The 20,108-nt window shown below is 39.6% G+C and overlaps 1 protein-coding gene across 5 annotated transcripts in view; it reads left to right on the forward strand.

Moving 5' to 3' along the window:
- The window catches only part of clybl (citrate lyase beta like), a 63,838-nt gene that overhangs the window by 16,421 nt on the left and 27,309 nt on the right, over positions 1-20,108 (forward strand). For 4 of the 5 annotated variants that reach the window (XM_048193833.1, XM_048193837.1, XM_048193836.1 and 1 more), the window contains exon 2: positions 16,881-17,091. In XM_048193833.1, coding sequence (XP_048049790.1) covers positions 16,881-17,091 — 211 coding nt within the window. Of the gene's footprint in view, positions 1-5,456; positions 5,610-5,843; positions 5,900-16,880; positions 17,092-20,108 lie in introns of those variants that run through there. The other variant, XM_048193834.1, reaches the window with a different exon arrangement.

Genomic DNA, 20,108 nt, shown 5'->3' on the forward strand with positions numbered 1-20,108 from the left:
ATTCTGTATGTTAATACTGTATTCAGTGGTTTGGAATGTTGGATTATAGCTGTAGCCTTCAGTCATGTTTCCACTGTCACGCTAATTAAACGAAACCCGGTATTTACTTTCAAGAAACGCACAGCAGCATGTCTGTTTAGCATTTTGAGCTGAAATTTCATATTATAAATGCATTTATATTATCCCTCAGTTTTGAAAAGTAACAATATTCATAATAAATGTTCCTGGAGATGTCTGATGTAATGGTAAGCATACCATGCAGACCGCAAGTCTGTGTGGATCGTAGCAGCTCTGAGTTGGAGCGATTCCATGCAGTGCGATGCTGGATTCATGACCCCACGATGGGCACCAAATATCGTGGTGCTGGAATGTACGTGCTCCACTTCTCCTCTTACGCTGTGCTTGGTGAAAATTAGGCAGCGTTGATTATCTGGATTTGCTTCCGTACGTGCTAGTTGTTAACCCTAGTGAAAATGTTTTGGTTTTCAGCTGTGCATTTTCACCATAGACCACAATTCAGGCCCAATAATCTGTAAATTTATGGCCATAATGTGGTTTGTTGTTTGATTGTTCGGTAATACTAGCATCGTTAAGAACCTGACGTCAGACCTTCGATATTTTGCCTGCTTAAGATTGACCGTATGGACCAAATGCTATTATTTGAGTGAATTCTTAGCTAGAATATGGTTCATTTTAATTACTGCCTTCACAAGGTCTTGTGTCTGAGTGGAGGTGGGCGGCCTCGGTGGATTTGGTCACTGTGTTGTGGAGCAGAAGTAGGCTGGGCTTCAGGAAACTCCCTGTAGTGTCAGAAGCAATCGGGTCTAAGCCAGTATTAATTAAAGGATCTGGACTGGGCCGAAGGGAGGGTTGCGGGGTCGGGGGGGGGGGGGTGGGGGGGGGGGGGGGGCTGTTCAGTCACATAGACTTCTGGGTTACACACACACACACACACACACAAACACACCACAACAGCCTCAAAAACAGATTAATACTTGTGTACTTAAAGAGATTTTTCTATTAACGCTCTAAGAGCAGCATTTTATTTTGAAATATATATTAATCTCAAATGTTATTCCACCATTTCATTCATTGATTTTACTATGCATGTTACTGGTAACACACATTTGCCCTGGTATCTTGCTTGATACAGAGCTCTAGCTAAACGCCAGTCATGCGTGCGGCATTTCAATGGCCGTCCTCTGTTGATATTAGCTGTTTAGATGCTATTAGTGCAGGTCTGGTGGAAACATTCATGCCTGAGAGAGGCTGAATCCTGCTTAAATGTCTAATAGTGCTGTAAATGCACACAGTTCATGACCGGTTTCACTGACCCAGGGTCAGCGCGAATGTCACAGTCTCTTTGTTAAGTAATCGCAGTGCCCGTTTCTGTGTCTTTTCTGGGTGTTTTAGAGGAGAGGGGGACACCTATGAAAGAGGCACCTCTCATTTGTTCAGTGTGTAACCACCATCCCAAGCATGCGTGTGTTTATCAGGGCAATTTGTGCACTGGGAAATGTGATTCAAAACATTTGTCTTTTGTTCCTGTCCATAAATGCATATATAATTGTGAATTTGTTTTTCATTTGTCAGTCACTCTCGGGAGATCAGCCTGATCAAAATCAGTCATGATTTCTCAAGTTCTCAAAAGCACACACAGGTGATACAACAGAAACATGCAGTACTAGGTCCTACCACTTGAGGGCGAGGTAAACCAATCAGGCTTGTGTAGTGTTAGGCAGCTTTAGTGGCAGTGTTTGGGATTAGATAAAACTGCAACAGAGTAAACAGACCTATACTAGGGATAGCTAATTGCCAATTTTAGATACAGTATTCCATTTTAAATGGGCCAATATTGAAACCAATACTGATAGCTTATATATATATATAATATGAAACAATTGTGATTTATGTGGATAAAATTAGTAATTATAGCCATTTAACAGTTAAACTTAATTTAAAATGCACTGTTAACATTCATATTTGCACATCCTAATTAGTTTTCCATTTTTAACAATAATTATGAAACAAGGTACTTTTTCCGCTTGGAAGCATGATACACAATGCAATCTTCACATTCCAGATTTCTCCGATCATTGGCTGCGTCCAAAAACTGGAAAATGCTGCCTTCTGAGGACACATTTCAAGGTAGTAAGGCATCAAGGCACGTCCGAATCCAATGTTAGCTTCATTTCCTGTCTCATGAGATACCTTCCTCAGATCGATTTTTGAAGGAAGCATAGATGTATCCTTAGCTGCCTTTGATATCCCACAATCCTGTGCTTTCCATTCTCTGACAGCTGAGCTAGAAAAATAAAGATGGCGTCCGAAAGTTGCATTTGCTGCTCAGTTTGTGTGTAAATGTACAATTTTGACCAACATATTTCAATTTTGATATCATTTCTATCGAGAAATTTTAATTATTTGTTTAGTTCTCACCAAAGCTCGCGCTATATTGCTGTAGATCATTAAACTGTTACGCTGCCTCAGAAGTCTGTCCGAAATCAGTTTCATGAGGTACCTTCATGCGCAAACGCTGCCGTACAAGTCATTCTCTTATAAGACAGCGAGGCAGCAAGACAAATACCTAGGTTTTCGGACGCAGCCATTTAGTGAGTTAAGAATTCAATAATATTAGCCATTAATTACTTATATGCTGAATAATATAGTGCAAAATATATTACAATATTATAATATAATGAACAATAAATCTATATTTCCAGATCTGCTCTCTAACATCAACATGCAGCTTAGAGCAGAAATGAACCAAATTCCAACTCAGTCCAATGCAATTTTTTTGGTCTGGTGGGTACAAAACCCAAATGTCCATCATATACATCAGCTCCAGGCTGGGTGGTATGGGAAGATCTTACCTGTGTCTGTCTTTGTCTAAGCGTTCTCACTGTTTGTTCTGCGTTCAGTTGTTCTGTTCAAAGAGCCACATGGGCTGCCTTCATCCACAAAGCTGGAGACAGAGTCTCTCTGACCCGTATCCTCCCTGCGCTGGGCCTCAGCCACCTGTGGTGCAGCTAGGCCATCCATCTTTCTCCTACATGCACACACACATACATGCTGCTATGGGCTGTACCCTGCAGTCATTGCGTAAGCATCCTCCTGATGTCTTAATGTAACACTTAAAGAAATAGTCACTCATTTACCCATCTTCATGTTGTTCCAAACCTCTGTTTTTCTGTTTTGGAAGAAATATAGAAAATAGTGAAAAATCTTCACGCTGTACTTGTCCTTTCATTGAACTCACACAGTGTCCAGGGGTGGTCAGAAAAGACAAGACAGCACCACTGAAGAAGTCCATACAACTTGTGTGCTGTATTCTAAATCTTAGACCATATGGCAAGTTGAAGTGAAGAATAGACTAAATTTTATGTCACTTTTTGGTAAAAAAAAATAAAAAAAATAAATCATGGCTCTCAAATCACTTTTGGGCATATTGAAGTTTAAGGTTTATCAAATCAAGGTTTAACATCAGTGACCAAACAGCATTGATTATCACACATCTTGCAACCATCATGGCAAGTTTATAAATAATATGCATATACACTCTCCAGCTACTTTATTAGGTACACCTGTTCGAATGCTTGTTAACGCAAATATCTAATCAGCCAATCACATGGCTGCAACTCAATGCATTTAGGCATGTAGACATTCGAAATCGGCCTGTATACCCGAAATTTGTTTGAAATCAGCCCCTGTATCCTCATTCGCTATTCCCTACTTTACTCCACTAATATAGTCCACTTGAGGGAGTGAGCAAAAAATGAGTGAGTGAATTCAGACACTGAGTGTGCTGGAAGGGCTGCCTTTTGTTCTTGCTGTTTAATAATCATTTGAAACTTGGCAAACTGGCAGCTCCAGTATTAATGAAAAGATTTATCTTGAATTCTGTCATTTAAACCTTCGTAAACTATTTAATAATTAATCAAAAAGGAATTTATACCTGTATGATATTACGACATACCCACATAGGACCAGCAGTTTGGAAAATGAATGGATGATTCAGCTGTGGGCGGCATCTTCTGGAGCGACACGAGAATTCATTCGGCATGACCCTCACAGTTCATTATGGGTATTCTCTAGCCGTTGAGCGTATATCAGTTGTATTGCAGTGCATTTTGGGATTGAATGAGTGCACTCGATAACGTCCACTATGGTTTCAGACACCACCACAAATGGCTGTCTCCATTGAGTATAGGGAGCGATTTCTGACACGACCGTCTAGACAGTCTGCTGAAGTTCAAACTGAGCATCAAAATGGGGAAGAAAGGGGATTTAAGTGACTTTGAACATAGCATTGTTGTTTGTGTCAGATGGGCTGGTCTGACTATTTCAGAAACTGCTTATCTTTTTTCATGCACAACCATCACTAGGGTTTACAGAGAATAGGAGAGTAAGTGGCAGTTCTGTGGGCAAAAAGGCCTTGTTGATGCCAGAGGTCAGAGGAGAATGGCCAGACTGGTTTGAGCTGATAGAAAGGCAACAGTAACTCAAATAACCACTTGTTACGACCGAGATATGTAGAAGAACATCTCTGAATGTACAACACGTCGAACCTTGAAGCAGATGGGCGCCACTCACACTGGGTGCCACTCCTGTCAGCTAAGAACAGGAAACTGAGGCTACAACTTTACACCAAAATTGGACAATAGAAGATTGGAAAAACGTTGCTTGGTCTGAGTCTCGATTTCTACTGGTGACATTCAGATAGTAGGGTCAGAATTTGACATAAACAACATGAAAGCATGGATCCATCGTGCCTCATAGCAACGGTTCAGTCTGGTGGTGTAATGGTGTGAGTGGTATTTTCCTGGGGGTATTTTCACTTTGGATGCCTTAGTAAGCATTGTTTAAACACCATAGCCTCAAAAGAGCAACAAAGCAAACGCACACCTTATAAGGTGCAAATTAAAGGGAAAGATACCACAGCCTACCTGAGTAGCAAATAATGTTAATAACGGAAAACGTGGAATATCGTGCACGAGTTTCATAGGCGACATTTGCAGTGCTTAACATACTGGGGTCTCTATATGCTTTATATGAAAAAGAGCAGCTTGAACGTGCTTCAGAATATATTTTTGTGCATTCCACCGCCGAAATAATAAAAAATATAAATATATATATATTTTTTTTATTTGTTTGTTTGTTTTTATTTATTAAAAGTTTTTGTCACCAGTGAGGTTTTTTTTTAGCTCCTTTGTTTAACACATATATTTGATATTATTTGTTTCAAAATGTATTACTTTTGAACTCTCGGAAAAGATAGTTTGAAAAAATGGAAACAAGATGAAAGAAACAGAAGTTATGATATGTCCGTCTGGTGTGTGTGTGTGAAGGATGCAGATTGTTACGGCAGTCAGATGGCAAGTGTTACGCCGTGTTTAAGAGCCAATCTCTGGCGCCGGCGTGCTCATCCCTGCAGGTCGCAGTCCGCTGGGCTTTAGTCAGGTAGGCCCTCCATAGAGAGATGACTACAAAGGGCTCAGATCTGTCCATATGGCGGAGGGACAGAGCGAGGCGTGCGTTTGAGGTGCTTTGGAGTGTAGCCAGAAGAGTTGAGCAAGGCATGGAGACGGCAGGGCCTGCCGAGAGTAGAGGTATGACAAAGCAACGCCTCTCTGGGGCTGAGTGAGTATGTGTGAGTCTCTGTGTGTGTCTGCTTCCTTTGACATGGCGTATAGGTTAGATTTGTTTACACACTTGTGTGGGTGCATGCAAGAGTGTGTGGGTGCATGGTTGCACGCTTAAATGCACACACCTGCATATTCGTAATGCAGGATTAGTGAATACTTAATTAAGTGTTAAACTTTGGAATGTAACTCTTTTTGCAGATTTTTGTGCTACAGGCATGAATGATACTTCAAACAATGTGGCTTATTAAAATGAGGTGAGATATTACTTTTTTTTAAGCTGTTGGACTCTGAAATAAAACAATAAAATGGGCAAAAATTTGTGATGCACCACCAAAATTATTTATGTACTTTTTACCAAAAGAACAAAATTGAAAATTTTCGAAAACTAAAACCTTTGTAATTAAATTTAGGTAATTGAACTCTTCATGATGTTCAGAGTGTCTTGTTCTCAGGCGATAAATTAATAGTAAAGTTCTTCAACAATGAGCCGCCTCTCAATGTTTCAGCTGAACAAATTTTACATGTTGCTATTCTAGCATCATTTTTGGTCGTGCTGAAGTCTCTGACATGTTGTTACCTATCCACATTGTGTACACGAAATAGACACTGACACAGTCAAAACACATCATCTGTGAAGCGCTTATTAAATGATGTGGTCAATGATTTTGGCCCTGTTTTTTAAATTTGGCTGAATATTTTTGGTTGTCAAAATGTCTGTGCGTCACCCATTGACTTCCATTGAAGGAAGGGGTCGAGTTATAACTAGAGACTGACAAGGTGGGATCATTTATTTGGTTCAGGAAATTATTATCTTGCAACCTTTATCACCTTAGCACTTTAGCAGCCATTTAGAAACTCCCTGGCAACCATCGACAATGCCCTTGCATCATAGCTGTGAGCCTTGCACTCACATTTTCTGAAGAAAGTATAAAAATGTCCCTTTTCGTAGTAATTTGTCATCTAAGTCATTTATGACATCTAATGTCTTTTGTAGTTCATTTGAGCATGTGGGTGTGAGAGAGTGTCAGGGACGCAGAGCTTCTGGTGGCAACTCGTCAATCTTAGCACTGCTGTTTAAAACAAACGCTAATCAGTCAGCCCTCTCAACCTGTGACAGTCTCGCTCTATCCCTCCCTGTGCTTAAAGAGACAGTCACACTGATCTCTTGTTCCTCCTCTCTCTTTCTCTGTCCTCCACTCACTGCTGCATCTAGAACAATCCCAACCACACCGCTCAAATCACACTGTTTGCCAAACAATTACCACATTTGTTTTGTCTCAGGCAAAGGCAGACTGTCAGTGAAATGTAGAATTACTTGTATTCGGCTCACCCCCTTCAATTATTTTCTCATTTTATTTGCATTCAGTTTTATTTCTGATACTAATCATTTTGTTTTTGTAATATATGTTGAAGGAAGGAAGAAATAAAAAAAGGGAATGATTCAATTAATAAATCAATCAAAGCTGTACTACTAAAGAAACTTGCTAAACACCAGACCCATGTGATTATCAAAAACGTAATTTCAATACCATCCTAAATTAGTTTATGCTGGATAAATTTCTTAAGAGATTTTCAGGAACCTCTGGCTGAGAAACACTCAGAACAGAAGTGTTCTAATATGTGTTGTATATGTTATGTTTGTATATGTATATGTTTTAGTGAACCTTCACCTTGGAGCATTTACCAATTATTATACTGTTAAGTATACCGATATTGATGATAATTGTTACAGTCTTTCACTCTGCCTCCATACATTCCTATTTTGAGTGTGATTCATTGGCCAAAAAAGAGAAAACAGAAATTTGAAGAAAACATGAATTTGACTTTTTTATTTTTTTTTAAATTTCTATAGATATTGCGATAATACCGTTAATCCGAATCATGTAGTGAAAATGTGATATCGCAACAGCCCTGCCTCCACCCATCGCAGCAATCTTTCCCCGCAGCACCTCAGCGAGCAGTCAGAAACGCTCAGTGCCTCAAACAGGCCGACACCTCACAGCCCCCGCTGTCAGGTTAGTGAAAGGCCCGGATCTATTTGCATGAAATAAATAAAACCAATTGCTCGTCAAGCGTGTTGCAGTGGCAAAAGGTTTCTATTCCCAGATGCAGTCTCCATCTGTGCCTCGACCACCCCGTTCTGTCGCGTTACCTCTTAAATAATTTCACTGGAGCACAGGAGCAGTACTTTTATTAACACTGTTTTTTCTCTCTCTTTGTCCCTCGATCTCTCCTTCCTCGTTCTTTTCCTCTCCACTTCAGTTGCGTCCCACTGTGAGGACATTTTATCTTAACATTGGGTGCCCCTGATCACATCGGTTTGGAACTATAGGAGAGTGGATGTGGTCTAATTAATAACGTGTTGGATAATGATTGGTGAACATGGCGTGGGGCTTCTCTCGTCGTTGTGGCTAATGAAAAGGATGAGGTTTATTAGCGCTCGGAGAAGAGACTGGCCCACTCAACTTCTCTCTCTCCCTCTTTTTACTCTCTGAAAACGCCCTGTCTGCCCTCTCAGATGAGGGGTTGAACTGAAGGGATGGTACACGCACCCACACGCACGAGAACCCAGCGCCTCCACTGTGATTTAGAGTGCCTCAGATAATGAAGCCATATAAGCCTGTTATTTGCTGTTTTACAGCTTGTTTTATGAAGGTGAGCTGACAAGCACCGTCCATAATGGTTCCTGTCAGTTAAACTGACAGCATTACCAAGAGAAAAGAGCCCAAAGAAATTCAGCGCTCCAGAGAATAGCCGGCCTCTTTATGTGGGCTGCTCTCCTTTGATGGCCATCAGGCTGCAGGCTATCATTTTACATTTTACGTCAGCTGCTATTGTCGGGAGACCATTATTGCTGCTGAACTCTGGTTAAATTCACACCTTGCCACTAATCAATTACAGCGTTGATCCATTAATCAGCTAAAGTGAAAGGGAAAGACATAGTCGTGGGTTAAAAGTGGGCTCCTCTTGATTGCATGGGGCAGTGCACGCCTTGATCGCCAGGACCTTTTGCCTGGGAATGTGCAAGCTGGGATGCTGTCTGTCAGCATCAGCAGGAGGAAACGGTAGATCTTACTTTGATTTTTACACTCTGTGATTTTGCTGTAAGCATAAATGACAGTACAATTAATTTTCTATTTACTGATGCTTGCTAAGGCAAGGTTTACTATTAGGGTGGTAGTTAGGGTTAGGAATTTGAACAAACCTCTAATCACAAGTTTTAAACGTTAGCATGTACCTTGTTCCTCGAATAATGCAGCATGTTGAGTATTTTACTTTTATAGGTGACTGGATGAAAAAATAGGCAGCTAAACTTACCTTAAATCTTTTCAGGCTTGATTTCCTTTTTTCACATTTTTTTTTTTCTGTTAGTAACTGATTTTATGAAATATGATTCTTTGCTCAGATTAAGTTAACTTTATAGTTTGAAAGCATTATCATAGCTTAAAAGGATAGTACACCCCAAAAATTTAAATTCTGTCATCATTTACTATGTCGTTGCAAACTTATACGACGTTTTAAAGTGCAAAACAACATATTTTGAAGAATTTTTCAGCTGTTTTTGTCCATACAATGAAGGTCAATGTGGTCCAAAATAAAACCATCCAATCCAATTTCTACAGAAAAAGAAAGCCATACAGGTTTAAAATGACTATAAACTATGAATTAGAATAAACTATGCCACAGTTTTAATTTTTAGGTGAACTATCCCTTTAAAATGAAGTTCTTTTAATAATAAGTTTCAAATGGTATGGTTTTATTTGCATATCATAAGTTCTAAGGACAGGCACGCGCGGAACAGTTCAAACCCTGTTATGCATATCTCAAAATTTGTTCTTTCTGTATGCATATCAGCATTAATCTTTCATACTGGGGCTGTGCTTCAGAGCATGCAAATGAACCAGTGCGAAGAGGAGGTGGTCATCGTTTGGAGAGGTTTTATAAAAACATGTCAAACAAATCACTCCCCCCTCTCCTCCTTGCCGGCTTGTGCTCAGATGCTCTCAGTCTTGGAGGTGACACGATTTAACTGTAAATGAAGCCCTGCCACCCATTAAAATGGACAACGCATGCTGGTTCTGGTAAAAGAATAATTTCTGTTCCAACAAAGTGTCGGGAATAAACTGGGGAAATGTTAGTGGAGGGCATGATAATTATAGATGGGACTTATTTATTTATGTCTGTAGTCACGAGGGCCTTTTTATCAGGACAAGATGAAGGCGATCGCCTCTTCAAGCGTCATCCACATGTTGAATGGGTGAGTGGGTGGGGATGAATGTTTCTCTAGGGGTTAAAAGCTAATTGTGTTGATGCACAAAGAGGCACTTCAAAAGTCCTGGAAAAGAACAGAGCGGAGCGTCAGGAATAGTGGTGCTGTGGCAGAGCTCTCACTGTGGGAATGCATCAGAGATTGAGCTTCACCTTTTAAAGTGCCTAAAGCGACAGGGGCGACTTCCTCCCTCTTATTCTGTCTCTTTCTTCCTGTATATTACCATCTTTCCCTAAGCAAAACAAGCTCCCCTTCTTTTTTTGCATCGTCTCTTGTCAGTTTCTCTGACTGTTGCTGTTTTCTTCACTTCTCTGGCTATACTTTGCTGTCAGTCTGACGTTGATTCTCTCACTCGTCCTCTTCCCCTCTGGGACACTCTGGCCCCTTGGCCATCCAGCAGTTCCTTGTGGGTTTTTTGTGAAGTGGGAAGAGAAGCACTTCTTGTGTAGATTTTTCAGTTCTTCAGTGTGTCACTTGGCCATGAGTGCCATTGTCTAAGGCTCCTTTTCTCCATGCCCCTCTGCCGCAACGAGTTGTGTCTTTCCCTCATGATCAGCACTTTTGTTGCCTTTGTTTCTGGCTGTACCTCAGAAGTCCATCTCCCCTTTTATGTCCCTCCCATTCAAGCCGAAGGGAACAGTTGTGCTCTGTTGTGGAGATGTTCCACTGGATTTTCACCAGTGGGGTTTCCTTTCAGACCCTTCAAAGTGCTACAATGGAGCTCCAAAGGCCTGAATGGCTATTGCTGAGTGCACACTCTTAGTAGGATCCCTTATTTTGTTTTCCCGGAGTCAATAAAAATGCTAAGTTAAAAGCTAACCCCGTTGCCCTCCCCACACCCATTGCTTGCTCCCTCCTTTTGATGGACCATTCTCAATTATTTCTAAAGAAAAATTAATGGGAAAATTTTCAGTGTCGATCCTGCTGCAGAAGAGAATCGAACGGAGCAGTCGGTTTCTCGCATTGGTGTGGGTTGAAACTTTATGTTTTATGCCAATTATTATTATTATTATTGCACAGATCTGTTGAAGTTCTTTCAAGACTGAGTAACTTTCGACAACAAGTCATTGTTATTAGTTTTCTTTGGTGTGATGAATTGGATATAGACGTTCCTTGTGCTGAAGGCAGGCAGTCGTGAGTCTTTGGTCCAGGAAACTCTGCTTGACAGCTGAGCCGTCTGTAGTCTGAGCCTTTGTGTGGAGAAGAATTAGAGCTTAGAGTTTGCGGTTTGTCAGCCATTGTGTGTGTGCAGCATTGCGAAAGAGAGAGAGCAAGCAACCCTTTCCACATGGATTACAGGTAGACGCGTAGGCCAGTGCACATAACTGCTATGACTTCACCCTCATTGTGCAGATTAGGGCGTAAAATCCACTCTAATGAGGCAGCGGCAAGGGGAACGATGGAAGTGCGAGAACATGCAACTTCTGGGATACTGTTGCCAGGGTCACCAGCCACCAGCTGATCCTGTTACGAGAGGATCAGATGCGTCTGTCAGCCCAGAGAGGAGTGGGAGGGAAGAAGGGAGGTAAGGGGGTGAAAGAGAGAAGTTTCACTTTTCCTCCCTGACTATCATCAATGCCCCACAGTTAATTTGGCCACATATTTTAGCACTGGCACCTTGTGTCGTCCAACTGGAAAACAAGGCCGATCTCATGCTGAGAAGCAGCTTTTATTGGGATTGTTTTAGCCTGGTGCCAGGAGGAGGCGGGAGGGCAAGACAAGGCCTGGAAATGGGATAAATATTGATGACTCCTTGACCATTTATTTGTCCACCGTCTTCCGAACTTATTTCATGTTTATGCATCACAACATTGATTTGTTTCTGTTATTTTTTTTAACCTTCTGTTTCATCCACTCCCTCCCACCCATTCTTAAATTTAATTTAAAAGCCCAAAACACGACAGATCCTGGAAATAGTTTGCATATTAAAAAGATGCTGATTATCGCAGAGTAGAAACACAAATCTTTAATTTTGTGCATTTTAGACACAGCTACTGCTGTTGCTGCCAGACGCTGGAAATAATTGTGAAATCTGCATATTGAAAGAGCTGCTGTTGTCAGTGCTTATAAGAGATGGGGAAGGGGGGGTTAAATTGGACAACATATTTATCCATGGTGCCGTGTCCAGGGATGTTTATGAATACATGAAACAGAGGAGTTCAAAGGCTGAAATTCGTTGCTGTAGCAGACAGACAAAACAGAAGAGAAAATATTTGTTTATTTTGTCTGGAAATGACTATTATGTTTTTACAGTGTTATCTAAAAGGCTATTTTATTTTTGTTGCCACCATTTGATTTTGCAGCCGCTTTAAAGTGGGGTTTTGAAGAAGAATTGGCCTATTGGTTGTTTTGTCAGTGCAAGTTAAGATGAAATGCTGGTCTTTTTGTTTTATCATAAAAAGATGCAAGTTGCATCATAGGACTGGTGTACTTATTATTTAAAATGTCACCAACATGTTTTTAGCCAGAGCCAACGCAGTGGGCGGTTAAATGAGTGCATTCTTAGTTTGTCTGGCTAGCTTACAGTATCATTAGGAGAAATATAATAGCTACTTATGTCGACGTTAAAGTTGTGCAGTAAATCTTCACATCATGTCTCCTGGTAAGTTGGCATTTTGAAAGTGATGGTATACAACCCCCATACATTCTCAGACCTCCTACTTAGGGTCTAAAACTCAAGGTTAGAGGAAGAAAAAGAACATCTGAGATTAAATAAGAACATCCGAGAAATGTTAATGTTCAGACATTTCTTTTTCTGACACAACAGTGCAGTTTGGTAGAACAGTAATAGATCTACAGCTAAACAGAATTAGTGTCCAACGAAACCACCAGAGATTTCTGTATTTTCTCGTGGTCTTCTTATATAGGGAAGCCAGACTTATATTTAATGAGGACCAGGCCTGTCTAGAAGCATATAAAAGCAGCAAAGAGCAGAAAACCTCAGAACTCTCACCAGTAAATCCACTAACTGCTAAGCTAACCACCCTGTTATCATAGCCTTTCAAGTCCAGAAAAGTGAGGACTGCAGAAATGTTGTCTACATCAGGGATTGCTAAACTTATAAAATGTATATCATAGTTTAATGACAGGAGAAAATGCTGGACAGATGTAACAATAAAACGGTCCAGATTGCGTATCTCGGAAGCACTGTATGGATCTGGTCGGGAAGGCCAGCTCTCTCCAAATGGTTCCAGAGCTGCCGTAGTGCCGTAATAACATTTATTGCTTCTTGTTTTTATTGCCCATGGTCTGTGTTGCTTTTTATGTGAATTATTGTACACTTAATATTGGCCACTTGAGTTACCATTACGTATATTAATTTCAGGGTTTTCTTAGCTAAGCGCGGATTTAAATGAGAAGTGGGCAAATCATGTAATCAAATAAATCACTGGGAGATAAGCTCATTTTTCTGAAATGACTTTCGTGAATGAATTACTATGTTGAAAGTTGGTATAAAAATCTCATTAGCCATTGTTAAACAGAATTCCGGTTAGTTTATAATGTGAGAGTGGTATGCCACAAAGTTTTATGACTTTCATGGCTAAGTAATCCAACATTGCAAGCTAATGCATAAGCTAATACTAATTACCTCTGCAGTGTTTCAGCATTGTATAGCATCTATACAGCATATTATAAACTGTGTGAAAAACATTTGTTACAGACATTTGAAATTTGTCTGTAACAAGATGACATTTTTTTTGTGTGACATGATTTCGAGTGTCTGTGTGAACAAAAACCTCATTCAGCAAATACAAAGCTTTTTTTCTCCTTTGGTTGGTCTCTGTCAATCAATTCCTCTACCTGAGAATTAAATTCCCAAGTCAGAATGAATTATAATACTTTGTTCTGAATAAAAATAAAATGGATTTGAAATGTGCTAAGTGGACTTTGAGCCACTGACCTACCTAATTTAAATTAGTTTTCTTTTTCTGTTATCCAATTTATATTAAACCCATTTAATTCCATTTTTTTTATCGTAATAAAGTATTTCAAGAAATTAAGATAGAGCCAATAACTTTTTCTTTTTATTTCATGCCAACATAAATATATGCATTTTTAATACCCAGATTACCAAGCAAAAATGCTATAGAAATCTATAAAAGTTCTTTTTTTTTTTTTTTCAAAACAAAAATCTTTAAAATGATAGTTCACCCAAAATTTAAAATTTGTCATCATTTACTCCCTGTCATGTATGACTTTTTTTATTATGCGAAACAGAACACGAGGGCCCAAACAACATTGGATGCCGTTTAATTTCATTGAATGGATAAAAAAATCATTCTAAGGACAAAAATACTCAATATACACAAGATACACAATACTCTTATTCTGTCATGATCATCCCTGTGTGTATTGTCATGCAACTCGTATGAAATCTTTTATTAGATGCCTGATGATTATGCATGTATTAATATGACTATGACGTGGACATGTGCGTGTCTACAGCACACACACACACACACACACACACACACACACACCAGCCAGCCAGCATCCTCCCCTGCTGCAAACACATCATCATGCTCTCTCGCGTGAGAGGCCAGCCGCTTGGTTTTCAAAACGCCACCCTCGGAGAACACCAAAAAACCCTTCCTGAATTTACAGACTTGTCTTTCCCTCCTCTATCTCCTTCAAACATAAAAGAGAGAGTAACAACTAAACAAAGCAAACTCCTCGCTTTTCCCTGTGGCAGCTAGGTTGCAGCAAAGTGAAACCCCTACTGTGTTTAAAAAAGGCATAGAGGGAGAGTAGCACTGAATGGCGTTTCTCTATTAGACCCCTTGTACCTCAGTCAAGCGATCTGCGCTCTCTCTCTCTCTCTGTCTCTCTGATAAAGATCCATCAAGGAAACCCCTCTCTTCCCCCATGGAGCTTTTTTAATGTTTTTTTTTCTGCACCTTTATGAAATCTATTTTTTAATTACGAGTGCCATCATTTTGTAAGCCTCCTACTTACAAGATAATTTATTTCTTTTTCAAGTGCCCACTTAAAATGGCTTTTTAACATTTTCACCCTGCAGCAGTACGCATTGAATATAGAAGATTTAATTTGGATCCTCCCTCCCCCTTTTGCTCTACCCATTTCTTCGCCAACCCCCTACACATGTACATGCATAATGCCCTCTACGATTGTTTCATCCAATTTCTCTGTTTGTATTCTTTATCACCAATCCGTGCACTGTAAGGTTTGGGGGTCTTGAGTAATAGTAAGTTCCTCCCCTCTCTCTCTTCTGCATTGAGAGTGGTTTTGCATATCTCCTCCTCCTCCTTCCCCTTGTTGAGCTACTGCCACTGACCAAATCCGAACACTATAGAGTTGAGAATCCCTACCGGGACTCTGTGTACTTAGGCCTGCAAAGTGCTTGCAGCCATAACTACCTGAATTGCTTTTAATTGCCTGGCATAGCTGCATCATCTCAGTCGAGAATATGCTCGCTTGGTTCTTGAGGGCAATTGTAAGCGTGAAGGATTGGATTAAGTGGCTATTGAAGTGACTTTAGCTTCTTTTGACAACAGAGACCAAAAGAGAATACTTCACCCCTTCACTCCCCCCTTAAAGCACTTTGCTACCCCCTTCTTTTTGTCAAGCCGGAAAGGAATACAGTCAACTAATACGGTCCCTTCATGTGCAATCGCAAGGAACCGTCGGGCGAAGACTGTTCCCGGCTGTAATTAGTTGTATGTGATACCAATTATTTGGCGCATTTATTAACGCTAATTGTTTGAACACCCTGACATACCGAAAAAACAATTAAAACGTGTCTGAGGCATAACAGTGGTTATTAGTGTGTGATAAAATGTGTTAGGAGAAAATTAAGCCATAAACGCACACCTCTATTAGCCCTGACGCAGGGGAATCTGCATCTGACAGCTTCAAGAAGTCATTTACCAGACAGATTTGTGGTCTTGTCTTAACTTTGTTGTGTTGGGGTATGTAATCTCTCCCAAGTCTCTTTCACATCATACTGGCTTGGCTCTAAATAGATTTATTCAGCTGTGCTTGCTAAGCCTTTGTGAATTAGCATTAGAGAAGAAGCGTTTGCTCTGATGTTGTCGGAGATAACAGCCTCAGGTCAGCAGTGCTTATCCATTAGAGGACTGAAAGGAAAACAAACCTTGTTTCTTCAGTTTGTAAAGATTTGGAAGGGAAATTGAAGTTCAGGCTAAGTACTTGAGATTAGCCAGAGGTTTGTTACATATGTGCATGCATAAAGAGAGATCAGCAAACAAATGGAAGGCTACAACAGATCTTTTAAAAAAAAAAAAGAAAACTTTACACAAGTCATAGTATTTTAATCTAATTTAAATGTTGGTTAAAGGTAATAACCTATTTCTCTTATAACTTATGCGTACATGCAGCTCCACACTAATAATTATTTATATATATATATATATATATATATATATATATATATATATATATATCTTACAAATATTAAGGTAATATGTATTTACAACAATTCATTAATTGTTTATAAATATAATTGTTTTTGTGCAAAAGCACCACATGATTTTAAAAACGGAACTAACTTTGCTTTATCATAAAAAGTTCAAATGATTTTAAATATTAAAAAAGATGCTTATTGACCTTGACAAAGTCATGAGGATCTGTAGGGGTCCTCTCTATGATATCATTTCCTGTTTTGTTTTTTTCCTAAATGTAGATTGAGCCACATGATTCTGAGGTGGTGGACAGTTTTTATGTAAGAAATAACAATAAAAGATTATACCAAACTGCCAAAAGGTTTTCTTTTCAAGAATTTCATTCTTTGAATGATACTTTTAAACAGTTATATCAGTATTTCTTTATTTTATGCCCACACTGAAATTAAAAACATGCTCATCATCATAAACAAGGTGTATTAAAGTCATTATATGTATGAATTGCATTTTAATGTAAATTAATAAATGGGGCAGAAAAACCCATATTGAAATATCCATTATAAAATGCTTGCATTTTCTCAGGGGGATAAGTCGTCTACTTTTGTCAGTGGTTCCCCGGTGTCAGTCTAGCCAGCGTTCCCACCACACTCCTGGCACCTCTCTGAAGTACATACCACGCCGCGCCGTGCTGTATGTTCCCGGCAACGACGAGAGAAAACTGCAGAAACTGACTTCACTGGACGTGGACTGCGCTGTTCTCGACTGTGAAGATGGAGTCGCCCTTAACAAGAAGGTACCAACCGGCCTAACCTCTCATTCTTCATCCAGCACCTGACTCTGTAGGACATAATCACAAAATCCTCATCATTTAAATCTCTCTTTTAGCCAGGTGCTGATCCTTAATCACTCCAAAGAAAGCTACCTAAGCGCAATGCTTAAAACAAGCACATTTCCGTCCCATTATGTGCCAATAAAGGCAAAAATGCCCCCCTATCACATTCACTTGAAACAAGGTGCCCACTTCACACTGAGCAAACAGCAGGACTTCAGCAGATGCTGCAGGTTAAAAGCATTCTCGACCCGCCCACACAGCCAGCCAATTGGCCCTGTTTACCTCTCCATGAAATCGTGATTGGAGCAGGAGCTAAAAGGAGAACCGGTGGAAAAGAGTCAGCTAACAAAGGTTTTTAAGTCATGTTAATAAAGATGATTGATATGGCCAGAGGCTATTCCTGCTTGAGTGGGGAAAAAGTTTGACAGACAGCCTAAACAGTGACCCCTGAAAAAAGGTGATGGATCCCAATGTTTTCCAACACCCACTAATTTCTTTTATCACAGTCAAGTGGGGGAAAAGGTTTCAAAGAAGGATCCACTAAAGCTAGACAAATAAGACTAGCTTAATGCTTTCAAGACTATTGTGTTGTTTCAGAGCCTTAGTTACAGCCTAATACATCTTTGACGGCCTTTAAGTGTCAAAAACGTGCTCAAAGGATAGAAACATTACAGCATTGTTAATGTGTAAGACCTCAGCATAATGACATATATCATCGTTAACGTTGTTTTAAAATGACAAGTATAAAAAGATAAGATTGCTGAGCCAAAATTCAGCTCTTCTGTGGGGTTCTGCCTGGATAGGATTATTTTGTTGAGGAATATTAATGCTAGGAGATCTGAGAGGGGAGAGAATGGCATTAGAGAAGGGTCTCGGGTCCCCTCTCTGAGCTGAGCGAGTTTCTTTTTGCTAGCTCATGTTCCTGTCAGGGCTGATAGAATTAACTCTCTCTGTAGTCTCCCAGATAAAAATGCTAATAACTCACTCTGGAAAATAACAATGTACTTCGGGACGAGTCTGAAAAATAATCCCATTGCTTCTCTGCTTTTTGATGGTATAAATCTGTCAAGGCTACAAGCACTTACAATCCTTCGTACAAGATGCAGTCAATTTTAAAGACCATATGTTAGCTTTAAAGAGCCTGGCATGGAAAGAGGAAAGCTGTGATCCATTATTTATTTGCTACCACACAACTGCGTAATGTAAAAATGAGTTATTAACTCAATAATAAAACACACTTCGCTCCTCTGCACCCGCTCTTTCACTTCCCACACTCTCAGCTGTTTTCCCCTTCCTGGCAATTGAAAATCCATGGGGGTTTGTGTATACCTATAGATAGATGTTTTATTTTCCATGCCAATAAATGACACTTCTCCTGCAGCTCAGTTACTCTTGTATGGACAGAAAAGGAAAGTCACACACGTACACGTGCAGTGTTCAAATACACTCAGATTGTGTCTTTATTCAAAATTTTTCAGTTTTGTATAGCTGAGCTTTGATTGCATCTTTGCTTTGCTTCCAAATGTTTAATATTTAGGGATTTTGTTACATTTTATTGAAGAGAGAGTAGAAAATAATGGGTAGAGAGATGGAAAAGGGTAGTGTCAGCTTGAAAGTCTTGTTACCCATATAAGGACAATGGCTTTAATGTGTCACAGCATATGCATTAACCACTATGCCACAGCTCCAACCATTTTGATTCTATAATATGCTGAGAGCCTACAGGTAGGACAGTTAACACTATTAAATGGATGGTCTGCCCATAAGAATTCTATCATTATTTATTCACCCCCATGTCATTCCAAACTTGTATGACTGTCTGTCTTCTGCAAAATGCAAAAGAAGATATTTTGATAAACACTGGAGTAAGAAAAAAAAGGACTCCATTGACTGTTAATGTATGGACAAAAAACACTAAGAAATCCCGCAAAATATTTTATGAAAAATTTAAATGAAAGAGTAGAAGTATCAAAGAAAATACAGGTTTGGAATGACATAAAGCTGAGTAAATGAATATATCTTTTTTATATTTGGTTAAACTGTCCCTTTCAGTGGTGGAAGAATTGTTTATTTTGATTCTTTTTAAGTACAAGTTTCATACTTAAATTAACAAATAATTCATTGAATACACATGCTCTGTTCCAACGTAAAATTGTTTTTCATTCAACACTAAACATTTTTTTTTTGGGATGAATTTTTACCCAATATTTGTGTGTATTATGTATTTTATGCTTTTTAGAATATTGTACTGTTAGCTTAGCAACATGCTAGCCTCAAACTCTACTGAAATCAATTGACCCTTCGCAAAACCCCGCCCCCCTCAGTTACTGCTGCTTTGTCCCACAAGCCATGGCGCTATCACGCCACACAGAGTGAAAAATACATCATGGAGCAAAGAGGACACTGACAACACGTCGACAGAGCAGGTTACTTATGATATTATACAAAGTCCCAGCTTTCGAACTGTGTAATTTTTTAAGAAATTCGAAAAATAAAAACCGTTTTGTGGCTCTTTAATGTGTTGTGACAGATTGCTGTAGCGCCTCAGCTCAAGCGGCTCGTGAACTGATCATCTCTTCCTACTAGTTAATTTATAGCATCAAATAAACATAAATGAACATGAGAAGGAATGTTGTTTCAAATGCGGAAAGACGTCAGTAGACACCATTTTTAAAGTTCAAGTCCACTGAGGTTAATCTTCTAACTCTTGACTGCTTTGTCCGACAAAATGGCAGATTCGGCATTATGATTGGTTAGATCGCTTGTCAATCAAACTCCCGGCGAAGGGTCAATTGTCATTTGAGTCATCAAAACAGAGCACTTGCATGCAAAGAGTTGCTGCCTATGTAGAGCATTTTGAATTAGACCCTTATGGGGTTCCTTAGTAGGCCGCAAAGCCACTCACTAGATTTTGGAACATTTAGGATAGTCATTTAATCATGTTGTTGCTGTCATTTTATAAAAACACTGTTGAGCTG

The sequence above is a fragment of the Megalobrama amblycephala genome, linkage group LG6 (genome assembly GCF_018812025.1).
Source record: "Megalobrama amblycephala isolate DHTTF-2021 linkage group LG6, ASM1881202v1, whole genome shotgun sequence".
NCBI classification, from domain to species: Eukaryota; Metazoa; Chordata; class Actinopteri; order Cypriniformes; family Xenocyprididae; genus Megalobrama; species Megalobrama amblycephala.